The sequence below is a fragment of the Lampetra planeri genome, chromosome 5 (genome assembly GCF_965212315.1).
Source record: "Lampetra planeri chromosome 5, kcLamPlan1.2.h2, whole genome shotgun sequence".
NCBI classification, from domain to species: domain Eukaryota; kingdom Metazoa; phylum Chordata; class Hyperoartia; order Petromyzontiformes; family Petromyzontidae; genus Lampetra; species Lampetra planeri.
This window is the reverse complement of record NC_136111.1, coordinates 4,697,037-4,713,968: the sequence shown is the minus strand read 5'-3', so window position 1 is coordinate 4,713,968 and position 16,932 is coordinate 4,697,037. Positions and strand designations below refer to the sequence as shown.

The 16,932-nt window shown below is 50.3% G+C and overlaps 2 protein-coding genes across 2 annotated transcripts in view; one reads left to right on the top strand and one right to left on the bottom strand.

Annotated features, from left to right (window-relative positions):
- The first annotated feature begins 230 nt into the window (after positions 1-230).
- On the top strand, positions 231-7,883 carry LTO1 (LTO1 maturation factor of ABCE1). Its single transcript, XM_078594175.1, has 5 exons — positions 231-453; positions 3,177-3,282; positions 4,123-4,199; positions 4,718-4,835; positions 5,583-7,883. The coding sequence occupies exons 1-5, from the start codon at positions 392-394 to the stop codon at positions 5,646-5,648; spliced, it is 429 nt and encodes a 142-aa protein (XP_078450301.1). The 5' UTR covers positions 231-391; the 3' UTR covers positions 5,649-7,883.
- Positions 7,800-16,932, bottom strand: part of CCND1 (cyclin D1) — a 34,355-nt gene continuing 25,222 nt past the window's right edge. Inside the window, exon 5 of the mRNA XM_078594174.1 lies at positions 7,800-15,407. Coding sequence (XP_078450300.1) covers positions 15,243-15,407 — 165 coding nt within the window. The 3' untranslated portion in view covers positions 7,800-15,242. The remainder of the gene's footprint in view (positions 15,408-16,932) is intronic.

The window sequence follows — 16,932 nt, the reverse complement described above, 5'->3', positions numbered from 1 at the left end:
GGACCCGAAAAAAAACTCAACTCCCCCTTCTACACAATTACAACCGAGTTAACCCGTAACGGGTTAACCAGCGGTTAAGTTGTTGCTACGTTAAAAAAAGAGAAAGACGACACAAATTAAACAAAATTAAACAAAAAAATACTCCGAAGTCAATCGTGTCCCTAACCAAGATGGCAACTCGCAACGCGGTTGCTCGATGGGGGGAGGGGGGGATGGGGGGGAGGGGCCGACACGTGTTGTCGGCACGAGGCATCAGCGAGCGAGAATATGAAAGTGTGGCACTGTTGTAACAATTGACATTACGACAGTGACACACACTCACACAACGTAAATATATACACGTGTATGTGTGTGCGTGACGGCGAGGGAGGGAGGGGAGAGGCTGTAATCCATGGAGAGTCACGGAGACGTCGCGGGGGATATTTTCGACTCGATCGTGATGGCTCCGGAACGGTGATGAGACGGGACGGGTGGCTTTGTTGTTGTTGTCGACAAATATATAAATATATTGTAAATGTTGTGGATTTGCTCTCCAACACAACCGATGTGCTGTATTGGTAACGTATTGGCACGTTCTGTTTACATGACACAGCCTACTAAATTGGCTGTGTCGGGTGGTGGCGGGGTTAACGACACAATTATATATTTACGCGATTTAACCCAAAGAAAAAAAAAGCTATGTTATGAACACATAAATGCATATTCATTATAATTAAAATACGATTCCATCTCACGATAACAAGAGCAGCGTTTGCAGAATATAATCACTACACGTGGGTGGGCGGTGCAGTCAAATCAAGTGTTGTACTGCACTTCTATTGACCCCACTTCTTTTTTTTACGTGGGATTGACGGGCGTGGTGAAGTATGGTCAAATAACTTCACCCCACGACCCCTGCACGACGATGTGCGGAGACCCTCGTTTTAGCAGTGGATTGACTTAACGGGACTGTACAAACGTAGTTGTACTACAACTTGCTAAGGCACTAACTTGGTGTTCTTACTCAACATCTAGGCCAGGAGTTCTCCTGGCCCATTTACTTATCCAGGCACAGGAGTGCCTGAGACTTTTGCGCTATTTCCTACCTCTTCACCTCTCAGCTCGCTCTATTCCACACACTCTCCTACCTCAACCCTCTCATCTCACTCTACCCCCCTCCAAACACTCTCCTACCTCTCCCCTCTCATCTCACTCTACTCCCCTCCACGCACTCTCCTACCTCTCCCCTATCATCTCACTATTCCACACACTCTCCTACCTCTCCCCTCTCATCTGACTCTACCCCCCTCCAGGCACTCTCCTACCTGTCCCCTCTCATCTCACTCTACTCCCCTCCACGCACTCTTTTGCCTCTCCCCTCTCATCTCACTCTACTCCACTCCACACACTCTCCTACCTCTCCCCTCTCATCTCACTCTACTCCCCTCCACGCACTCTCCTACCTCTTCCCCTCTCATCTCACTCTACTCCCCTCCACGCACTCTCCTACCTCTCCCATCTCATCTCACTCTACTCCCCTCCACGCACTCTCCTACCTCTCCCCTCTCATCTCACTCTACTCCCCTCCACGCACTCTCCTACCTCTTCCCCTCTCATCTCACTCTACTCCCCTCCACGCTCTCTCCTACCTTCCATCTCCCCTCTCACTCTACTCCCCTCCACGCACTCTCCTACCTCTCCCCTCTCATCTCACTCTACTCCCCTCCACGCACTCTCCTACCTCTCCCCTCTCATATCACCCTACTCCCCTCCACGCACTCTCCTACCTTTCCTCTCCCCTCTCACTCTACTCCCCTCCACGCACTCTCCTACCTCTCCCCTCTCATCTCACTCTACCCCCCTCCACGCACTCTCCTACCTCTCCCCTCTCATCTCACTCTACTCCCCTCCACGCACTCCCCTACCTCTCCCCTCTCATCTCACTCTACTCCCCTCCACGCACTCTCCTACCTTTCCTCTCCCCTCTCACTCTACTCCCCTCGACGCATTCTCCTACCTCTCCCCTCTCATCTCACTCTACTCCCCTCCACGCACTCTCCTACCTCTCCCCTCTCATCTCACTCTACTCCCCTCCACGCACTCTCCTACCTCTCCCCTCTCATCTCACTCTACTCCCCTGCACGCACTCTCCTACCTTTCCTCTCCCCTCTCACTCTACTCCCCTCCACGCATTCTCCTACCTCTCCCCTCTCATCTCACTCTACTCCCCTCCACGCACTCTCCTACCTCTCCCCTCTCACCTCACTCTACCCCCCTCCACGCACTCTCCTACCTTTCATCTCCCCTCTCACTCTACTCCCCTCCACGCATTCTCCTACCTCTCCCCTCTCATCTCACTCTACTCCCCTCCACGCACTCTCCTACCTCTCCCCTCTCATCTCACTCTACTCCCCTCCACGCACTCTCCTACCTCTCCCCTCTCACCTCACTCTACCCCCCTCCACGCACTCTCCTACCTCTCCCCTCTCACTCTACTCCCCTCCACGCACTCTCCTACCTCTCCCCCTCTTATCTCACTCTACTCCCCTCCACGCACTCTCCTACCTCTCCCCTCTCATCTCACTCTACTACCCTCCACACACTCTCCTACCTCTTCCCTCATATTTCACTCTATTCTCCTACGTCTCCCCCTCTCATCTACTCCCCTCCATGAAATATCCGCTCCAATAATTGAGGCTTTCCAATCAAAGCCCTTGTCATATGAGGAGATCGCTCATTCTCCTCTGCTGCCCATACGGTCTGGCCACTCCCTTACCCCTGTCATCCGTGCTGTCGACTGCCTGCCGCTATTCAAGTCCATGCTCAAGAACGAAATTCTCCCCTCCTCTGCCTTTGACCGACCATGCCCACTGTTGCAATACATCACCTCTGAGATGCGGCCACATTAAGACGCGACGTGAATGTACACTGCGTTGACTTGCCCCGGCCATTGTCAGCGACGCACACGGCTGTCAAAAGTCACGTCTGTTGGCAGCAAGTGTAAAGGAGCAGGCTTAACTACTTTCCCACCATACTGGAATGTGTCTGGATTAGCCGTTTCATGCGCACGTTGAGCCATGTTGCCAATTTTTTTTTTTACAAATGCGTGCGCGTGCCCATGAAACGACATGCCCGTGTTTGTGCGTCCTATTCCTCCTCCTCCTCCCCCCTCCTCGTCTCGCCCATTGCCACCACAGGAGACAGGTCCAGGGTCGCGAGGAGGGGTTTGAGCGGGGCCGACGGCAGGGTCTCGTCGAGGGCTGGCAGCTCGGCGTCAGGCACGGAGGCGCCGTCGCGGCCGAGGTAACGTATGGAGCCAATCGGAGGTGCTGGGGCGGGCACAGGCGGACTGGAAGGACAACAAACTAAACACAACGATGTTAATTCTAGATTTGAACCTTTGGTGACTGCAAGGATTCATATTCTTTGGTTTTTTCGGTAACAACGATGTTAACCAAGAAGCCCCTTTCGTTATCACGACCTACAAACTCTGATCATCCGACTGCCAGCAGGCGTCTCGCTCTCGGAGGGAGGTTTAACCTACCCTTGAGAAACGTGCTCCCCGCCCGCCCACTCCACGTTGGGCAGTCGAGGGCAGTACAGGAATTTCAACTGTACGTCACTGAATCTTGACTTAAAAGCTTTCATGACTGCAGGAATTAATATTTTTTGGGTCTTTCGGTAAAGTCACGTAGATAGGTTCAAATTAATAAAAATTCAATAAACAAAAAACTACGATGTTTCGATCATTTTGTTCCTCCTGATGACGAGGGCTTGTGTTGTGATCGAAACGTCGTAGTTTACTGATTTATTTGTAATAATTTGAACGTATCTATGTGACTTTACCGAAAGACCCAAAGAATATGTACGTCACTGCTTCCACATTTGTTCCATACACTTTTCTGCATGTGCTGTATCAGACAGACAGCACATTCTGGTCCTTATATATCTCTCTCTCACCGCCACCACCTTCACTCCAACCCACACTAATCAGTATGTGGTCAAACAACCCACCCCCCCATGATTGATTTGAGCCGATATGGAGAGTTATAGGCTTTAATCAAGCAGCAAATTGACAAAGGGCTGTAAATAGTTATTTTATTTTAATGAGGTAAGTGGACTGTGTTATGTGATCTTCATCAGGTCGCATTCTACTATGGCTTCACGGTTACCTGGCAGAGCCTGCTGCAAAGAGGAGGTGAAAGCGATGTGAAGTCAAGGTAATAATCATACTTTATTGATTTGAGATTTGGGACACTTTTCCAAGAGTAATGTTTGGACAATTCCTTGTGAATTTTGGCCAACACTTTATTAATTATCTTTGCTTACAGGAGTAAACCGGAGTGGCAGGAGAAATCCCACACATAGAAGGAGATCAAAACTAAATCTGTACGGATAGGTCGGCATCCTACTCGTTTTACTATCTCCCTTCTACGTGACTTTACCGAAAGAACCAAGAAGATAATATTTACTGTTAAGAAAAGAAAGCGGTGTTGAGCAGGGCACGTTGTTGGATGATGGAAACGAGTGATGGAGTGGCAGGTCATGGAGGATATACGCCCAAGAGGATTGTGGGACCATAAGGGATTGGTGAGGGCTTGGGGAGGCCTTAATCCAGCAGTGGATAAGAGCATTGCTGGTGATCATGATGGGTACGGTTGTGGAGGTGGATGTGGTTTTGGGTCGTAAAGCCCGGTACGAATGTACCCTTACCTGTGGAATTGCTTTGTGTTTTTAGCCGAAAACTCAAGGCTTTGGAGGCGCTATCCTTGCTCATCCGCAGCTGTCCGATCCAGGATGCGACCCATCCTGAGCTGCAGGAAAACCTGGACAAGATTCGGGCTAAATTCAAGCAGGTGACTTCAGTGTAAATGCCAAGCTTTTGTTTATGCAGATTCATGGGCACGTGCCCAGCACTAACGTGTTTGCCGCTTGTTGTACAGGTTAATGGTTTTAATTTATCGGCCGCCCTGATTTACTATTGTAGGTGTATTAATGATAAAAAATATATATAAACCGTCAGATTTGCAGTGGACGTTAAACATCATTCGCAAAAGTCGGCCATTTTGTGCTGGCATGGCAGTCTAAATTTAAAAAAATTACCTACAAATGACCCGGTTGAAATATACCTACAATCGTCGCCCCCTACTGCGAAAACTTGGCAGGGCCCTCCTGAAAAAGAGTCTGGAGACTGAGGTTTTCGTGGGTACACAGTCATAGATGCAAGATGGATTATTACACCGCAAGACCGTGAGAGGTGGCCATGATTGGAGGGGCTTTAATCCAGATCTGGATTGGTCATACTGTAGCTCATGATGATGACATTGCTGCGGGAAGGTGATTCAGTCAGTGGGCCACACCACTGTTCTTGGAAGGAGTATTAAGTCGTGAAATATTTTATACCTACGTGACTTTGCCGAAAGAACCAAAGAGTATAGGAGTATTGCATTCAACATCCTGGAGTGCATGATCGCTGTACCGGTGTCAGAAATGGCTCAGTGGCAAGCGTTGGCTGCTGGTCTGCACAATCACTTGAGATATTGTAAATGTTTACAACCCTTTGTGTGTGTGTGTGTGTGCTGCCTCCCACTGTTTTTTTGCAGGTGTGCTCACTGATCAATGTCCCCATCCATATGAGCCAACCATCAGCATCTGGGACCACATTCTGACGTTGTCTCTGCGCACACGTTAAAATGCATGCTCGTTGGACTGTTCTCTGATTTTCAAACCTGCTGGCCAGAACCGTGGTGTGGAGGCGTACTTCCAATACTGTGCACAACGCTTCTGCACGGACCAACTTCTAATCCAGTCTGAACCCTTAGGAAGTCAACTCGGCTTTGAGAGACCGATGACGTTGCATCACTCGCCTCTCAATGACTTGGCTACATTGGCTTTGAGACTGGTGACGAGGTCCCCAGGGGGCTCAGAGGTCAGGGCGTTGGCCTGGGTTCAAATCCAGGTAGCTGCCTGTGATTAAACCGGGCTCCCAGGTGTAGTGTTTTGAAGTTCTCAGCCTGGTCACCAATGGACATTAAGAAAAAAAACCCATCACATTTTTAGCTCTGAGAATTACAAAATATTAACTTGAATTTCTTAGCGAAGGTTACTTTCGGTGTGAGATGGATAGTGCTGGACCCTACTGTGTGGACCAAAGATCACTCGAAAGCATCTCAGAGGTCGCTGTGTGGCATCCGCTTGGGTGGATCATTCTCTAACACCAAGCATTGCACTGCTCAGTACGAGACCCGATTTCATACTTCGTCTAATGACACCAATCGCACGTGATAACGGCAACAACATTTCGAAATGAAAAAGAAAGAAGTGGAATTGCAATCGGTTTACCATAAGCTAAGGTGTGCAACCATTAAACGCCACAACCAATTATCTTTCAAAAGAGCATTTGCTAATCACCACCACCCCAACGTCGGCTAGATTTCTGCCAAGCGGGCAAGTGAATTCCTGAGATTTGGCCACATGTGCCAGGGGGCTAGGGCGCGAGACAAGGTCGTGCGGTTTGAGGACACGCCTTGGACTGGCTTGGCACGCTGCTTGCATGGTTCGGGCAGCAGCGTAGGTTTTGGCACGCATAAAACTGGGTGTGGTAATGTGGAAACAGTGCAAAGCATTGACCCCATAACTCCTAATCCCTCCTCTTCCCACAAATATCACTTCTGGAACTGTAGCTGCTTTTACACTTGAGCTGTCAGTTCACATCATATCTGATGTCATCGTATCAGATGTGAACTGGATCAACTGGATTTTGTTCACGCGATTCAATGTAAATCCCCACCCACACAAGCTATAAAAAATATATATCTAGCTTTAGATAGCTAGTGCGCACCCATTCCATATCGCAATACACATGTAACTGCTTCCCACACACGCAAAAAACTGGAATGCCTGAAGAAAATGCAGAAAAGAGAATAACACGGAACATATCTGTAGACAGGCCAGAAGCCAACTTACTATGCTACAAGCCACAACTACTCTGCAGGTGTTCTACAACATATATTATTAAACTTGTTTATAAAGCGATTTGTTCGTGTTTTAAATACAGGTGGTGAGCTCTAAGTTATGCACCGGTGCAATTTCAACTATAACAAGTCGACCTTTGGAAGTGTATCACTCTGCTCACATTGAGATAGGCAAGTCTTCACATGCGATGCACGCCTCAATATTGTGGAATAGCCCCAGGTTACGGCACACTTCTTAATCGGCACGTTCTATGTCGCCTGGGACAAGCACGCCCACACACAAGATCAGTCTTAATGTGAATGAGCTCTGCACACAAGATCTCGGTCTTAATTTGAATGAGCCCTCAATTACGTGGAGCATGTTTTGCAATGATCAGGCATGTGTGGCTTGTAACATTTATTTTCCATCCACGTCATCCTGTTGAACTTCTTTTGCACTGGATGTAGCCAACCGTGCAAACCGGAGGTGCGGGGGGAAGGACAGCAAACTAAACAATGCAGTTTTTAATAGCTTTTCCACGTAGATTTAAAAATGCATACAGCTCCAGTGGCTTCCTAATATCGGAAGAGCGCCTGAAAGCGCGATGCAGTGCCCGTCTTTGTTCGATGGTTAGCCAAAAGCTGCTGCGAGGATGACCAGAGTTTAGGTGATAGTTTATGCTCCTTGAGATAGCAGGATGTGGTTGCATTTAGACGCTTCCTAACGCAGTGTTTTTTCGAGTAGTTTCTTCCATTGATGTTCATGAGTTACAGCACTTCTCGATATGAACTCGACCACTAAGTGGAGGTTGCAACGTCAACGGGAGGGATTTACAAACAATCAAAGAAAGCGACGAAAAGCCACGATTTCCTTGCAAACTTTATTGTGTTGACAAAGGCTGTGCAAGATGGTCAAATGGACAATTACATTAAAAGAAATGTTTGAATTAATAACTTTGAGCACTCAATGCCCCTTTTTAAAATTCCACGCACACATACCAAGCTGTGTGACCGACAAATACCCACAACGTCGCGCACGGACACCGCACTCAGTGTTTGCATTCAAGTTTATTGCGAGAGTGACACGGGGAATGCACACTTACGAACCGTACTCCCACCACCGGCACACTGGCTTTGCCCAGTTAAATCAGAATTTAAATTGTGGGATCATACTCTTTTGTTCTTTCGGGGAAAAAGTCACGTAGGTAGAAAAATAATAGATCACGACGTTTCGATTGCCACACAAGCAATCGAACATCAGGTGGGACAACTACAGCAAAAACAAACTGCTGAAGTAGGCGAAAAAACCAAAGAGTATGGATTCCTACAGTCATGAAAGCTTCAAATGTGGGATCATAGTTCAAAGGGTATTGGACAGCGGCGCATCTTAAGAGGCTGGTGAGACAGTGTTGGAAACTCCACATGGACAACGGCTCGTGACTTTCCGTGAGGCATTGGCCCAGGTCATGCTCATTTAAATCACTCACGATGGACAATCGCAACTCACTATCTCTTAAATGGGACCCTACCGTTCCACCAGCTGAGCTGTGTCCAAATCAAAACTCCCTGGTATGTCCACCGCAAGGTAATTGCGATCACAAAAACTGCAAATTTAGGTTCGTTTCAATTCAGGGGTTACATAATCAAATCAACCCAAGAATGATGCTACCCCAAATCAATTTGGCATAGAGCAGAAACAGCCGATTATATGAAGCGACAGTATTAAGGCGGTGAAAAAGGAGAACCAATGCCCATCGGAGACCCACCTTTGTCAATTTACAATACTTTCTCAAGATCCCATTGGGGATTAGTGTGTCGGTGCATTGAAGACGATCATCATAGTCTTGTCAGTCCGTGGTCTTAAAACCCACCGGACTGGTCTCTTGGTCCATCACATAAAGCCCCCCACGGTCGTAAACTGCCATTAGAGATTTGTCTCTCTTTGGCCTATCGTCCAAAGACCCTGTTTGGAGAACGGGTTGTCACGTGTCCACATCTGCAAGGGGCGGCTTGAACCTTCTCGTGTATACGTGGGCAGGGGGGGGGGGCACGAAAACGTGGTGGGGGTACGGTTTGTGAATGCCAGCATGAGGGGGGCACCCTGGCCATCGTGGTGGCACTGAAGCACCTGTGGTGAGGAGAGCAGCAAACGTCACAAAAACAAAGCGGCCATCGTAGCGGACGCACCCATTCATCCGTGTGATCTGTGTTAGCAGCTCAGGTGAGGTACTGAATATGGCATTTTTTTTTCTTTCTGGAGAGTAAGAACGATGAAATCGACGACATCCACCAAAATGCTTACAATTAAAAACGATAACGGCAACAACAACAAAAAGCGAGACTTTACATCATCACCATCACTTAAAAGAGGTTTCAACGAGCCACATCCTGTGCCTTGGTCGCCAACGTGTGAGACACATTAACAACAATGCAAAGTCGTTGTTAATGTGTTAATGCCGCGGGGTCGGGTCAACTTAGCCGGTCGTGTGTCGGTGCTATTGGGGGATGTGGCGGCAGTCGAGCGAAATCTTTTTCCCTCCACCCCTCGTGCGCAACTTCTCCCCTCAATTTGCTTTCTCACTTTCAAAAAAAAAACAACACCCCCCCCCGCCCCCGATGCGACTAAGCTAAACGAAAACTTGAGAAATAAAATAGTCGCGTGACGGTTTTAGTTCATCGTTAGCGTGCAGTTGACGGGCGTGAAGCGTTGGCTAACGGCGGTGCGGTTTAAGAAGGAGGGCGCGCACGGAGAAATTTATCCCACCCGGGCGGTGTATCTCCGGCGAGTGGCCGAAACAACGGAGTTGAGTCCAGAAAGTGTCCCGTTCCAACTTTTCGAGCGGCGAAGTTTGGGGGGGGGGGGGGAGCCTTTGATTCACAATCACCCCCGCCAAAAAAGGGAATATAAAACCCCTTGCACAGATGGCAAAACTGTAAGAGTATCCAACCGCTGGAACGCGATCGCCAAACTCAAAACCGTCGACCCACACAGTTAACGCCACTGCCCGCTTCGATCATTCACCGGCAGAGTTTCAGATATTCACCAGGCTACTCATGACGCTGTCCACTTGCCAAACTGGACACGAACTCATAAACCGTGGCTGATCAAACTCCACCCACCGTATGGGAAAACATCGAATCGAAGGGGAGGATGGACGAAGAGTTGATCGATCAATCCACATTGCCAAAGTTTGCTAGAAACATGCGCACCACGTTAGCAACTTGATCAAATACTACCTGTGTCCGTGCCTGAAATCTATAAATTATAATGGAACAGGCGCACAATGGCACACTCCAGAGCTTGACTTTGCAGGGACCTCAACTCGACATGAAAATGAGCAGGTGGATTTTCACAGCTGCGCTGTACACAGCTCCGATGCATTTTGAGTGTTCTTCCAAAACTGAACGATCTAGTTCCCGACGAAACTCCCAGCTCGTCATGGAGCGAAACGTCGGGACACCTTGCCGAACCAGACGCGCGGTACGACGACCCAAAAAAGACACAAACGGAGAGTTGGGATTTCATCACCGATAATTTCCCTTCCGCCAGTTCAATATCAGAAGGCGATCCATGATTCAAAGAAACAGTTTCGCCTTCTGTCAGCCACTCGACTATTTTGATTTTCTACTCCAGCCGTCGAGAGCCAATTTAAGCAGGAACGTATTTGTTAATTCTTACGGCGCACTTGTTTGCAGGCAACAATCAGACCGCCGTGGACACAATACACGTCAGAAGCCAATCTCACGCATTGGTGGCTGGAGGAAGGAGTCGAAACGATGTTCGCCAACAGTGCCGATTCAGTGTCTCTGACACGGGTCATTATGAATGTCCCCCCCCCCCTCACGATCCTGCCCGACCGGCCACCTTGATGCGACTGCACAGTACCTCGTCATTCTGCAGATTTGGGCAAAGTGAGGGGTGGGTGGGTCCGGTTTGTTGGTGGCACAGCGCAGGTTTTTTTTTGGGGGGGGGGGGGGAGGGGGCGGATGGGGTTAGCGATGGTTACACAAAAACGGGCACGTTTAATTTACAACCGCGGCGACGTTAACATTCGGATCCAATAAAAAAAAAACGATTAAAATAAACTGGTCTACTATATTTAAGGTCATTGTTTTGATGATGATAATAATAATAATAAAAGGTCATACAACGTGTGTTTAATAAAATAGCAGCACAAGGTTAATATTTATAAACCGACGTCACGGCAACAGGCACTGATTATAAAAAAAATGTCAAGCAGCTTTAGCAACTCGCGCCGCTCGTCTCGCGAGGTCCTTTCATTCCCCAACTCCCCGCACCCCGCGCTCACATCAGCGTTTTTGCTTTTTGTCTGTGTGCGGGAGATGCCAGGGATGTACCCAAACCCCCCTACACAAAACCTCCACGAAGTCTCTCTTATTCATCAAAGTCCCTCTCCTCCTTCTCCAGCCTCCTCCTCTCCCATCTCGTCCTCCCCGACCGCTCAACTCGGGGATCGGTCCCCTAGCTGGCAGCGCGCGGCTCCACGGGGCCCAGATGCCACGCGACGTCCTGACGCTCGCAACACGTGCGGTCGCGTTTTCGCCACCAGCGCACGCCAACATACAACAACCCTGCCGCCTAAACCGACAGAACCTCTCGCTCCCAGCGTGCCCGCGGGCGGACACATCATGCCACGCAACACATCCAAAATAACCAACTTACATCGGAGTTGCCCTCCACGAAACACACTCGTCACATTCATTTCACTCCCAGCTGGGAAACACTTACCACCTAGCCCCTACAACCTCGTAAAAAACTAACCGAATCCTTCGGCAGAACTGTAACCACACTTGACAGCAAATAATGGAGATATTTCTCCGCGAAATATTATTTTCGTCTCTTGCCCTACGAACGGTACACGATGCCTAGCGCCTCCCTACCAGTCTACAATCTTTCTATGGCGTATCACGATTCGGGAATGTTTAACACACCGTTATTATTTACCGAGTCAACAGTTGCCGCTAGTTTATACACAACACGAGCAGGCGACGCTTGCGGAATGCATCATCGGTTACGACCGTCGTGTTTTACCCCTCCCCCCCCCCCACTTTTGTTTTAGGCGCTATATATATTTATATATTTTTTGGAATGTTTTGACGAAAATTGGACGACACAGAGAGAGCGTCGGCTGCCCCTGCTCCCACGAGGAGGTAACAACAGAAAAGGAACCCCACACACATGGCGCGCGCGCTTCCCTCTTCTCGAAACACTCCCATCGCCATTTTCCTGCCTCGACACGTGGGGGGGGGGGGGTTTGGAGTCGAAAATCTCGACCCAAAGGGGAGGCGAAAAAAGTGCTCTGCCGTGTGATTTGATGCGGAGTGATTCACGAAGACGCGTGGCTTCATTCTCCCAACGAGCCCCGAGCAGCATTATTTTGGCGGCGGGGCGGGGGGGGGGGGGCCTTATTGCTCGTTTAAATAAAAGACGGAAACGTTTGTGATTAAATTCGCGGCAAAAAATTATACGAACGTGAAGCGGCCGACGCGTATCGACCAATGAGGAATCTCTCGATTTATTGGCTTCGATTTCAATCGGAGGAGTGGGGCGGGCACCCTTTAGAAAGTGAAAGGTTACGCTTCAAAGTGTTGCCGTTTGTCGACGAATGCAGAGCGCAGGAAAGGCACAAACTTGGCAGTGAATGCGCTCACAGTGGCAGTAAAATGACAACATTTTAAAACGTTTCAAATGCAACAAAATCTAATTTAAACGGAGTGAAATGGCAGCCCTTACCGCACACACCACCTCTCTTAGCAGCTCTAAAGCCACAACGCATTTTACGAGGCAATTTCTCTTTTAGAAGAAAACCTTTTTCCATTTCCAAGACTGCACAAACAGACGGATGCTTCCAATCGCTGGTCATGTGGTCACGCATCGGCAATGGCACGCAACGTGGTCCCACAAAAAAAGTCCTGTGGGCGAGATCCCCCCCCTCCCACCGACAGGGCAGGGGGGTCAAGGGTTCCTTCCCCCGCCCCTTCTCAAAGTTATGAAGGCAGGGAGGTTACAGCGAAGAAAAGACGCTTCCTATCCGACAAGACGAGAAAGGCACTGTGATGATAATCATAATTGACATTTACGAAGGCGCAATTCATGCAGGGGTCTCGGTGCGCCATGCACGGAGTTAGGAAATATAAATACTACAAGGTAGTCCGGAGTTCACTGTAGGCCCTGCAGGCAAAACAGTTCGAGGTCTTTAGAGGAGAGCGAGACAGGGCAAGGCGACCTCGCCTGTCTTAACAACTGGTGGTGGGGCAGGGCATTCCATCGTCTCGGCGCAGCGCATGCAGAGCCTCCGTCGGTCACCGCAGGACCGTTTAATTGGAAGCCAATGCAGAGGTTTTATTATTATTATTGGGGCGATGAATTTGCTCGCGGGATGGGGTCCGCGTTAGCACCCCGGCGGCCGTATTCTGGGCCAGCTGCAGTCGGCCCAAGACATCGGTTGCAACCGCGAGCAACGGAGCATTGCGATAGTCAACACGAGAGAAGACGAGATCGAGGAGAAAAAAAATATTTGGTTTTGGCTATGTTGAGTTGTATAGGTAGTTCTGGTTCAGCCATGACTTCATTCATTATAGTGAAGTTGGGAGTCGGCTGCCGTGGATCGCGGGTGGGAGGAGAGGTGGGGATATATCTGCGTGACGTCAGTCCAAGTTGCTTAGGCAATGAACTCAGGGGCACGAGGTGAATATTGAGAATCAGGAGTCCATGGACGGAGCCCTGTGGGACACCATACAAGGACTGGTTCGACGGTTGATGTGAAGCCATTTTTGCGAGACAGATTGTGTTGTGGTGAAGGAGCGAAGCCAAATCACAGGGCTGAGCAGAGAAATTCCCATCAATGGTTTCAAGGCGTGGGAGAAGAATTTGGATGATCGATGGAGACAAATGCGGCGCTCAGATCGAGGATGACTCGTGCACTCGCGAGCACCTTGTCGGCTGACCGAAGGAGGTTTTTTGCTACCTGAAACAGAAGGTTCTTGGATATCAAAAGCGTGGTAACAGTGTGCGCCACAGCACGATCAAAGACCTTCCAAAGTCCCTGCGCAATGCGGTTGAAAGAAATAAGCGCTCTCAGAACAGGTTTAGGTTTGCGCGGCGCCGATTTGCACGCGGTGAGGGTGCACATCGCCTCAAATGACAACCCGGACAACCTTTCAAACAAGATGTTCCGTCACGGCAAGGGGGATTTTCCAGGTGAATTATTTTTCGTCAAAAATTGAAGAACGATGTTCTCTCTGACATTGTTTTGCCCATTCACTCTCTGTTCAGGGAGTTGTCCCAAATACCGGCAAAGCATGGCACGTCGCTAACGCCACGCCAGCGCTGCTGCGCTGTTTAATTTTATATTTGTTTTATTTCCCTTTCAGAGGTCCCTTTGTGAGTGGGTAATGGGCGAATTTATTTCAGTTCTTCTTCCTGTCGTCTTCCTTCTCCCTTCTCCCCCCTCACCCCCTCCCACAACAGCCCGCAGCATTCGCAGCAACTCCCCAACAACCATAAAAAACAATCAATAAAAAAGCACAAAATCACATCTCCTGCAAATTGCGAGATAAACACGCGCATCTTGCAGGGATTGAAATCTTGCAGTGCGCGCACATGGTCCGCTCTCCCTCAACCGTCTCTTTCCTTGCCAACGACTCGTCCCATTTGGATGGCGACGTCGTCAAGGCAGTCGTTTCAATTCAATCCTACAGTTCCAAGTTCAAATACCATATTTATTTCCCCCCCCACCCCCCCTCTCCAAGGCCGCCGACACAACAAGCACTATCTTGCGCGACAAAATCCACAGCATCGGTCCTGCGGGCACCAAAGCGAGTCGTCCACGCCAAAGGGATGCGGCGATTGGCGCTGCTGGGTTTGTTTGTTGGGTACCACCAGCGGAGAAGACGAGCACCACCCGCCGACCCACACCCCCCCCCCCCCCCCCCCAGTCGCGATCGCTTTTTTGATGGATGCGGGGGACGGCAGGTGCAGACACGGAGCGGCGGGACCCCAAGCGGCGGATAGGAAGCGTCCGGCACCTGGCCGGGCGCGTCACAACACCCGCCCGAGCCGCATCGCGATGGACACGAGCCGCCCTGTTCCGGAAGGCACACGGACTTGCTGCTGGTGCTGCCGCCGCGAGGAGCGGCCGGCTGGCGCAGGAGGAGGGGCAGCACGGGCGGCGGTCGTCGTATTATTAGGCGACGCGCGCTGCCGCGGTCGACGGTCAGTCTCTCGCCCGCCGTGCGTTTTTTTCTTCTGCCGTCTTCTTTCCCCGGCGCCCGCCAGCGGTTGGTTCGTCACAGGTTGACGTCGCGTACGTCCGTGGGGGTGCAGGCCAGGTCGGGCTCCTCCAGGCCCTTGGGGTCGCCGTCGGGGCCGCCCGCGGGCCCCGTGCCGTGGGCCTGCCGCAGGCTGTGCTCGAGGAGGCCCTCGATCTGCTCCTGGCAGGCGCGCAGGAAGTCCTGCAGACCCCCACGACGAGACGGGGACAACAAAAAAACGCGCAGTGTCAAACCCGTCGCTGTGCCCGGCAGTCTGCGAAGGCTGTGCAGGGGACCTTTTGTGTTTGGAGACTATGGCTGGTGGGAATGCACCCGCTGGCCGTGGCGCTCCTGGCTAATGCTGGGGTGCGACGCCCGTTTTATGAATTCAGCACGAAAATGATTCCTCCCACACGGTGTGCTTTGTACGCGCTCACGTGTGCATGCATTGAAGCTCGCGATGCTTTCACTCGTCGAATTGCACGTGCAAGGAGCGACTCGTCAACCGAGGAGAGTGAGCCGTGAAACAAAAATCATCTCGCGTTGCAGGTGCCGTGTGTGGATTGTTACAGGAGGAGAGGCCTCCCATCCTGCAGTGAATTGAGCACGGCACACCATGATGGGTTAAGTGGGTTCACGCAAGCCCATCCCAGCCATTGACTCGTGAGGCCGGGGCTGGTGACGGTGGTCGTGAATGATCACAACCCCAATATTTAGGTCACGCGGAAACATGGGATTTGAAAAAAAATATCCAAAATGGCAACGAGAGACCTGCAGAGGGCGTATGGGGTATAGGAACACAGAGTGGTGATTATATTATTAAACCGAGGGCCCGAAAGGTAATGAGAGATCGTTACATAACCGTGTTATACTGCCGATTGAAAATAATATATAATCAGTAGAGTGCAGCCATGCTTCCCTATTGAGTCAAGCTGTGTGCATGGCTTCGTGAAGGGTGCAACCTGTGGCGAGTGTGTGAAGTTGTGGCCAAGCCGAGAGCGAGCGGCGAGTGGGTGGGTGATGAATGCGTGTGCATGGTGAGCGACTGGCGAGTAGGTTGTGAGCGGGTGTGTGTAGTGTGAGTGGTGAGTGCCTGGCTGGTGAGTGGGTGGGTGATGAACGCGTGTGCATGGTGAGCGACTGGCGAGTAGGTTGTGAGTGGGTGTGCGTAGTATGAGTGGCGAGTGCCTGGCTGGTGAGTGGGTGTATGCAAGTCTGAGTGAGTGGTGAGTGAGTCTGTGTATGTGTGTATGTATGTATGTATGCGTGTTTGAGTGAGTGCGAATCGGTGACGGGTGGCTATATATTCTTGGTTCTTTCGGTAAAGTCACGTAGAAGGGAAATAATAAAAAAATATATGTAAAACAATAAAAAATATCACGACGTTTTGACTGCAACACAATCATTATCAGGTGTGAAATCCACAGCAAGAAAATTTGAGTGGCTATATGTCTCTTTGCACGAGTGAGAGGCTGGCTCATAAGTGGGTGGTGAGCGGCTGGTGAGCGAGTGGCTGGCTGGTGAGCGAGTGATTCGTTGGTGAGATGCGCGTGAGCGGTCGGTGTGCCTGGCGCGCAGTGAGGCGAGTTGATTTGTGTGTTCGAGTGAACCGGTGGCTGGTTGGTGAGTGAGTGGGTGTGGGCAGTGTGTCGTGGGGAGCGGTAGTGCAACGATTAGCTCGCTGCGTTTCGAGCCCGGCGACCCGAGTTTGATTCTCGCTCACGGT

Excerpts from the sequence above, each read along its gene's own strand:
- LTO1 (XM_078594175.1), top strand. The coding sequence starts at position 392 with ATGGAGAGTCACGGAGACGTCGCGGGGGATATTTTCGACTCGATCGTG. Across the intron at positions 454-3,176 it reads ATCGTGATGGCTCCGGAACG|GAGACAGGTCCAGGGTCGCG; the intron begins GTGATGAGACGG and ends TTGCCACCACAG. Across the intron at positions 4,836-5,582 it reads TTCGGGCTAAATTCAAGCAG|GTGTGCTCACTGATCAATGT; the intron begins GTGACTTCAGTG and ends GTTTTTTTGCAG.